Source organism: Clarias gariepinus, chromosome 8 (assembly GCF_024256425.1).
Source record: "Clarias gariepinus isolate MV-2021 ecotype Netherlands chromosome 8, CGAR_prim_01v2, whole genome shotgun sequence".
Lineage (NCBI taxonomy): Eukaryota > Metazoa > Chordata > Actinopteri > Siluriformes > Clariidae > Clarias > Clarias gariepinus.
Genome location: NC_071107.1, coordinates 18,302,501 through 18,311,493, shown reverse-complemented (window position 1 = coordinate 18,311,493; position 8,993 = coordinate 18,302,501). Strand labels below are relative to the sequence as shown.

The window sequence follows — 8,993 nt, the reverse complement described above, 5'->3', positions numbered from 1 at the left end:
CATCAGGGTTTTTCTTGCCTTTATAGGCATTTACAAAACATGCTGTACCTGCAAATCCACCAGAATTATGGTTGATCACAAGCATACCTCACAAAATGTTTCACTCTCCTGCAAGGTGGAAAAAGGTACGGTGGCTTTCGGCCCATTCGGACTGCTAGACAGTTGATTCCCTCAAGCCAAAACTTCTCAGTATTCAGGGCCTGGACTGATACACACACAAACACTTGCACATGCTGAACTGAACACCATTCCACTTTCTTTGAAATTTTTGCACGGCATTTTTGTTCTGGTTTAACTTACTATCAACACTGTAAACAAAATACTCTACTGTATTGCTGAAGCAAGTCACGCACAAGCTTTAAATTGTTAAAATAACAGCAAAAAGCCACAGGTACATCTTTTGTACTCCTTTATTAGGTGTCTTTACCCTGAGATTGTGCATGGGGTAACCCTAAAATTGGCATACATAATAAAGATTTATGGGTACAAGGTCATTTTTTTTTAGTTTAATGTAAAGGTGCAATACGTGGGGAAGGTAAAAAAAAATAAAATAAAGTGATGATGCCAAGAAAGAATACACAGCTTCAATGCATGGATTTCTAAGAGAGTACAGTAGATAGAAAGATGAATGCGTGGGGGTGTTGATGGAGGCAGCGAATCCCACCGCGCGCACGGTGTCTCCCCTTTTACGCACGCGCACAGCGCTCGCTTAACGAACGTGGCCGCTCGCTCGCTCGCTCGCGCTCAGTCGATGACATCGGCTGCGCGTCACCGAAGGCTGTTGCTCGCGCGAAGTGGACCAGGAGGATCCGATGAAGGTGAGACGCAGTCTGTCTTTGCGTTCACCGTGTGCGTGTGCGGCACCTTTTCTCGACTCGTGGCGGCTTGACGGCGAGGCACAGGAGCGAGCGAGACCATGAGGTAGAGCTGCAGCCGCACTCAAAGTTTGCCGCGCGGATGAGTAGAGCCGCGAATCTCGAGCGCATTACACAGCAAACCACAGCGTAGAGGAAGGTGAGTGGAGTCGCGTGCACCTGTTTCTCTCCGCGCTCTGTTCTCTTTCAAAGCGGGAAAATAAACTTAGTAAAATAGTCATTTTGTAAATATATAAAACGGCGATGTAAACATTCAACACTGTTTCTTTAACACTGGACACAAACCACTCAGCTGTTACTGAAGGAGTTGAATTTAAAACAAAAAGGACAGTTTCCCAAACACTCAGTAACCTCCTCGTTCCTGTGTTTTTATTCTTTAACTTTATTCTTTCTAAATATTGAATTCTTTTGTTTTTTTGTTTGTTTTGTTTATGTTTATCTGTTGTTGCTCTTGCTCTTAATTCCAAAGTCAAAATCGACTTCTTCAGGTTTGGCTTGTTTTGGGTAGTCTCTCTCTCTCTCTCTCTCTCTCAAAAAAAAAAAGGCTATCACACCTTGCCTTTCTTTATCCCTGGGGTGGTACTGTTATCTTTGGCACCTTTAATATGTTTTTTTTAGTTGGAAATATGGTTATAATGTGACTTTGATTTAAAGCACACCAGAATTCGTTTTTAAAATGTACACTGAGGGTATGTTTCTAAGTAAAGAGATGCAGGGATTAAAATAACACCTAAGAAAGGTAAAGTTTCATACATTCTCCCCCCCTAAGAGCGTACTGTAGATCTACAATAATAGTGCTTTATTTGTAAAAAGTTTTGCAATTTACCTGGTGAAATTAGTAATTTGTATGAAACACTAGAGAATCTTCTTGTGCAGTAAATTCTGAATTAATGTACACACTGTACCAAGGTCACTTGTTCATAACAAGGTAGAGACAAAATAATATTACTTGTAGTAGTAATATTAATAATAATAATAATAATAATAAAAATAATAATAGGATGCACTTTGGCTTCGTAATTAGCACTGTGGCCTTCCACCTCCAGGGTCAAGGGTTTGGTTCCCGCCTCAGGTTCCTGTAATGCTCTCCCAGTGCATGGTGGGTTCCCTCCAGGTTCTATTTCCTCCCACTGGCCAAGGACATGCAGATTAGGTTAATCTGCATTCTCAAAATGGCTGTGTGTATGTGTGTGGGTGTGTGGATTGTATCTCACCTTGTGCCCTGAGTCTCCTGGGATAGGCTTCAGGCCCCGGGGACCCTGTACACAGGATAAAACGATATAGAAGATGAATGAATGAACAAATGATAAAAATAATAAACAAATTAAAATTTGAAGATTGGGCTGCTATTAGGACAGTTCGCTTTTATTAATTAGAGTCATGTCGAGTTTTCACTTGTTTCATTTATCCTGGAGTGATTAGGACTACCAGCTAGAGATTTGTTAATTTATCTCTGAGGATGTGTTGTTGGCTCTTATTGTTTACAAAGGAATTGAATAGGAACATGAATGACATTTTTTATTAGTACCTACATATTAATATCACATATTATTGTTCATTTCTTGCACTGCTCATTACAGGTTACTCAGAAGAGAGGTCAATATTTGTCCCTATCAATAAATTTTTTTCTTCATTTACTTATTTATTAAACTGATTAGTAATCTATCTATCTATCTATCTATCTATCTATCTATCTATCCATCCACAAGTCAGTCCTAATATTACGACTACTGACAGGTGAAATGAATAACATTGATTATCTCATTACAGTGGCACCTGGAAGTGGGTGACACATATCAGGCAGCAAGTGAACATTCTGTCCCTGAAATTAATGTGTTGCAAAGAGATTAATTTCGTGCAAAAGAAATGGACAAGTGTAAAGGTTTGAGCAACTTTAAAGGGGGTTTATGGCTAGACAACTTGTGATAGCTAGACAACTGGGTTAGAGGAGCTCTAAAAATGCAGCACTTGTGGCATGATTCCAGGCTGCAGTGGTCAGGACATACAGTATCAAATAGTGATCCATGGAAGGAAAACCAGTGAACCAGCGACAGGGTCATTTGCGGCCAAAGCACACTTATGCATGTGGGAAGTGACGTGCTGGTCTGTGTAGTCTGATCCAATAGAACAGGGGTCGGGAACCTTTTTGGCTGAGAGAGCCATGAATGCCACATATTTCAAAATGTAATTCCTTGAGAGCCATACAATATGTTTAAAACTAAATACAAGTACAATAAGTCTCAGAATTCTTTTTAATAACTTTGTTATGCTGTTGCTAACCAATAATGAATAAAGTACTTCTTACCATTAATGCGACTTCTGACACTGCATGGTTTTGCTGATGGCTTTGTAGTCTGGTTGATACGTGGTGAGGTTAAGCTTCCTGCAGGCGTTGAGACTTCCATCCGTTAAACGTGATTGCTGCAGTACGTGGTCTTAATGTTCTTTAGATGTGAGAAAGACTGCTCACATGCATACGTACAGCAATACTCAAACGCTGCAGTGTGTGGTATGTGACGGGAAGCTTGTTCCAAGTTTTGACAATTCTCCCTGCTTGTGATTGCTTGCCAACTCTGCTTGCTGTCATGCAAGTCTTTCCAAATCAACATTCAGTGACTTGAACTTATTCACCCACATGTCTGAGGCCATCAGGTCAGCAGCTTGTAGCTCAAAGTCTCTGATGGAGACACCGGAGATGTAACTCAGGTTGGCGCTGTCCACTGCACACTCGTGTGGATGGGTGATAAACTTAAAAAAACGAGTGTGCTTACGAAATTCTCTAAAGCTCGATTTGACCGTATCATTGATGCAATTTTATCATTGCATATTAGACACACTATAGAACCTGCTCTCTCCACAAAGGCAAATTCCTCTGTTCATTCCTGCTCATAAGTACGATAATCCTCATCTTTTTTTCTTTTTAGCTATCTTCTTCGATAAAAGGGTTTCTGCAGTTAGCTAGCTGACTACTTAATTAAAAGAAGGGAAATTTACTTTCTGATCTCACAACGACCCGTGTACATTATCCAATAAAAATGGATTGAAATACATGAGAATGTTTTCTATTTTTAATGTTATTATTTTTTTTATTAAAGATTTGTCTGCGTGCCAGATGCAGCCATCAAAAGAGCAACTTCTGGCTCGTGAGCCATAAATTCTTGACCCCTGCAATAGAAGAAATCTTTGTTCGTTGTGTATGGTGCTGCTTAGCGCAGACCGGTCAGGTGCCAATGCTGACATGTGTCTGCCTCTAAACATGATAACAATAGGCACGTGAGCATTAGAACTGGACCCCTGAAAAATGGAAGGTGGCCTGATCTGATGAATCATGTTTGTTTTTATATCACAGAGAGCTTATATTATGCCTGGGGAAGAGATGCACTGCTATGCACTATGGGAGGAAGGCTGGATGACAGATGCAGTGTGATGTTCTGGGCAATGCTCTGCTAAGAAAACCTTGAGTCCTGCCATTCATATAGAGTTTACTGTCAGACAAACCACCTACCTTAACATTGTTGCAGTCCCACATCCAATCGAGCATCTGTGGAGTGCGTCGGACAAACAAGTCTGATCCATGGATGCCCCATCCTGCAACTTACAGGACTTACAGTAAAGATCTGCTACTGACTGCTTAGTACCATGAACCAGTAGGATCCACAATGGCACCAGAATTTCGGCAGAAGATAATTTTGTTACTGGGGGTTGTGGAATGGTGCCTTCTTGGATTGGAGATGTTTGTCTGATGCATCCCATGGGTGCTTGATTGGATTAGGGAGTTTGGAGGCCAGGCTGGTGACCTTAAGCTCTTTGCCTACTAGGCATGGGTAAGCTTTGGGTACCAATGTTACTGTCACAAGTTTGCTGATGTATAGTTGTTGATGAATGTTATTCAGTTCACCTGGAAGTTGTGTTAATTTTATGACTGATTTGTATATATTAGACAGCAAGTGAAAACTTCTTAAAGAAGCAGAAAAAATGGGCCAGCGTAAGGATCTGAGTCTGACAAGAGCCAAAAGTGAGTAGTACCTACCAAAAGTAGTCCAAAAGGATGACCTGTGAACCTGTGACAGGTCCATAGGCAAGCAAGGCTTACCGATGCATGTGGAGAATGAAGGCTAGCCTGTCTGGTCCAACTCCACAAACGGGCTTCTGTAGCACAGATTGTTTAAAAAGTTAATACTGGCTATGGTATAAAGTGTCACCATCCACAGTGCATCGTAATTTGCAAAAAACACTTAGAATGGTTAAGGCATTGTAATGCTCTAGGCAACATTGGGACACTTTGTATCCTTGCATTGATGTGGATGTAACGCTGACATGATACTGCAGCACATTTTTTTGAGGTCTTGTGGAGTCCATGTCTTAACTGGTCTTGGCATAGACCAGTTATACAATATTAGACAGGTGGCTTTTTAATTTTGTGGCTGATCGATGTGCGGGAGTGCATGTTTTTGTTTTAATTGTATGAACAAAATGATGGACTGGTTTGCATTCTCCTTTTTTTTTTTACACATACTGCAATGCTGAAGAGAGAACTTTGAAAAGTTGATTTGATTTGAAAAAGAATGGCCAAACTTTAGCTGCTCTGGTTTTGTGACCCTGTGCTTAATGTAGCCTCAGAGAAACACCATGTTTTGTGCATTTTGAGATTTTTTTTTTCTGTTTACCATTATTGAAAAAAATGAATGTGTTACAATATTGTTACTTACAGTATGAGTTACAATCGTGTTAGCAGTTACCAAGTCATTCCAACCTGCAGAACTTGATTGATTGATCGATTACATCATTTTTTTTAATTCTAGCTGTTTTTAAAAATCTTAGGAGTTCAACAGCTTCTGATTTGTTATGTGATTAGGGTTGCACATTGTACAAATGGCATGATTGTAGGGCTTGGACAGGATTTAACAGATACTTTCTCAGTGGGGAATAATCAGTTTGTAGTGCCTTCCATCTTTCAGTTGTGACTGATGGACTCAGCTGGACTTTGCTCATAGGTTTCTAGTTACATATGATTTGTTCTGCTGTGATGGATGCCACACACTGCCTCCACTTCTGCACACAAACACATGGCAACAGATGATAACACACATCTGCCAGTTAGACTAAACAGATACCTTGGCTTGTCGACTGCCTGTGACCAGTAAGGGCTGTTTGAAAACCTCTGTTATTTACTAATCAACATAAATGATCTTTTTTAGAAGAATCATAAAGGGATGATAATTGTGGTTCATTCATAATTGAGCCTGGCTTCTTTGACCACAGTGTAATTTAATCGCTCTTAGAAGATTCCATGGCAACAGGCAGCATAACCCAACTGAACCCTCTGTCATAAATAGCAATCTGTATCCTTCTGTGAAGCTCAAGATCATTTTCTACCCTTGATAAGATATTAGACACTGGTTCATATGTGGGTATATACAGTGGTCATATGATGACATTTATTTTTAAAAATAATGAATAATCAGAAAATATATTAAGCATGTTGTATACATTTGTATTTTTTATTTACTGTAGATATCATGATGTTCAGAGACACTTTTTATTTTATGAATTATATAAACATTCATGTCATTTAATGTAAAATACTTTCAACTATATCCAAGACGTGAATAGAAAAGTGTGTGTGTGTGTGTGTGTGTGTGTGTGTGTTCTATATTGAGTAATATTAAAGAAACACTTCTTTTAACAAAAAAAAAAAAAAAACAGCCAAGAGCCTCCCAGTTTTGGTGACCCTTTGTTTACTCCAGCTTCATAGTTCTGTTATCAAGGAAATATGTAGGGCTCCTTTAACATGGATTACTGCATCAAATGTGGCATGGCATGGAAGCCATGCAGGAGTGGCTTGAGTGGCTGGCAAATGGCTTTTCCTGACAATATTCTTAAAGTGATTCTGTGATCATTCCTCTTCTCTTTTGTATCTTTTCTTACCACAAGTTTCCTTTCCAGTCAGCTGGGTACTAGGTTTTTTTTATTTTAAATGAGCTATAAGTTGTAATTTAAATTGTGAAAAAGAGGTTTGTTTTCACAACATTCTGTGTAAGAATGGTATAGGTGCTGATGTTTATAAAACTCCAATGAGATTGGCAGATTGTGAAATACTGGTAAAGACAGCCATGCCATGACAAAGTTACCAACATCAACATTTTCTTTAGTCCAATTTGTGATCAGAATGTGACGATTACGTGAAGCTCTTGTTGTATCTGCGTTATTTGCTCAGTGCCTTTCAGCATGTCTGATTCAGTGCATCTTTTCGTATGCTAAGACAAGGATAGACACCTGTCTGAGTGACTTAATCTGTATATTGATTGCCCTGTGCTCTCTGTGTGGGTGTAAAGAGTCAATAACAAAGCTGAAATTTGTCTTTAATTCACTTTCCTCTTGTTCTCTCTGTCAGAAGCATCCTGCATCATCATTCCCTCAAACTGCTTTAACCATTGCAGCTGATATCAGGCATGTCAAGGTTGACATCATGCCTAGGGCTGCAGATTAAACATTTCCTGCATATTGTGTTTCTTTTTTTTTGCTAAATTTTGCTTTTATTTATGTTTCTGTCTCCAAGAAAAAAATAGAAGAGAAAATAAAAAGAAGAACCCATGCCTTACATGTATTTGAACAGTACAATACAATACAAAACCCCTGGGCTCTGGCACAGAAATTTCTCTTAGATACTTTTAACTTCACAGATCCAGGAATACCAGGACACATCATGAGGAAGTGCGGAGATGTCACAGGACTTGCATTTTTCATGGTGCGATGCATCTGTCAGATATATTATGTGTGATTTCTGCTGTCATTTCCATGTCCCCCGAGGAGCTGGAATTGAACCGCCTGTGAGGTCTCAACCTTTCATGTGCTTCACCAAAACTGAAAAGCATAGCTGGATCTCAGTCTGGAATTTATTTTTTTTACCTTGAACATGGATAGATATAAGGAATAATCTATTACCTACATGTACACTCAACATCCACTTTAATAGTATCACCTGTTCATTCATACAGTTGAGTCAGCCAATCATATAGCAGCAGCACAGTGCATAAAGTCATGCAGCTATAGGTGGAAGAGCTTTAATTCATGTTGACAACAAGCTTCAGAAAATGTGATTCTGCAATGGGTGTTGGTGTCAGATGGGCTGGTTTGGGTATTTTATAAACTGCTGATCTCCTGAGCACACATATTCATCTTCGGTAGATTTGGAGTTTATCCATAGATCATAGTACAGGAATACACCCTGTATGGTACCATTCATATCTTGGGCAGTCTAGAGCAGGGGTCGGCAACCTGCAGCTCCGGAGCCGTGTGTGGCTCTTTTATCCATCTGCTGCGGCTCCTTGTGGCTTTGGAGAATAAATAATGAGTATTTAATTTATTTTATTTTAGTTTGTTAGTTTTTCAATGTTGTTTTAAAATTCTAAATTTGATGATTTTTGTGATCTATTAAGGGTAAAATAAAACGTGTTAAATATTTTTGTTGCTCAAAATATGCGGCACAATGTGCAATACCCGCCGACACGCGTTTTATTGAGCTTTTCAAACCCAGGTTTTATTCAGATTGACAGTCAACTGTACGCTCCAGTCCATGGGATAAAAAAATGGTGGCACACAGAAGCAGACGTCAATTTTGATTTACTACAAGTAGATTATTTAAGTTTTTTTTTTAATTATTTTATAAATACGAGGAGGACTCAAATAGACATTGAGTATTTAATAGTAACTTTAATTGAATGTAACCTTCAACCCAGCGTCTGTAAAATGTTTTTGTTGCATGCAGAAATAAAATTTGTTTTTTATACATAGCATAAAGGTAAAAAAAACTAAACACTATATGCGAGTTATCTTTATTTTAGATGTCAAAAGGGTTTTGTTGCTTCCGTGTTTTTTTTGTTTTTTTTTTGTGGGAAAATGGCTCTTTGAGTGTTCAAGGTTGCCGACCCCTGTTCTAGAGTAACCATTCCACCTATTAATTTGTTTTGGGAGAGGACATTGAGCCACTCAGACATCAGGAGGACATGGACAATTCCATACATGCTGTCTGTATGGATGTCTCCCGAGATCTGGATTGAACTATCAGTTGTGACCTAATAATCTTGCATGATAGCTTGGGGTTAAATACCTTTGCAG

The 8,993-nt window shown here is 39.1% G+C and overlaps 1 protein-coding gene across 3 annotated transcripts in view; it reads left to right on the top strand.

The window, feature by feature from the left end:
* The first annotated feature begins 727 nt into the window (after positions 1-727).
* Positions 728-8,993, top strand: part of zgc:171482 (zinc finger protein) — a 79,308-nt gene continuing 71,042 nt past the window's right edge. The window contains exon 1 of one of the 3 annotated variants that reach the window (XM_053502514.1): positions 728-818. In XM_053502514.1, the coding sequence (XP_053358489.1) occupies positions 813-818 (6 nt within the window). In that variant the 5' untranslated portion in view covers positions 728-812. Of the gene's footprint in view, positions 1,015-8,993 lie in introns of all 3 variants that reach the window. The other 2 variants (XM_053502513.1, XM_053502515.1) reach the window with 2 other exon arrangements.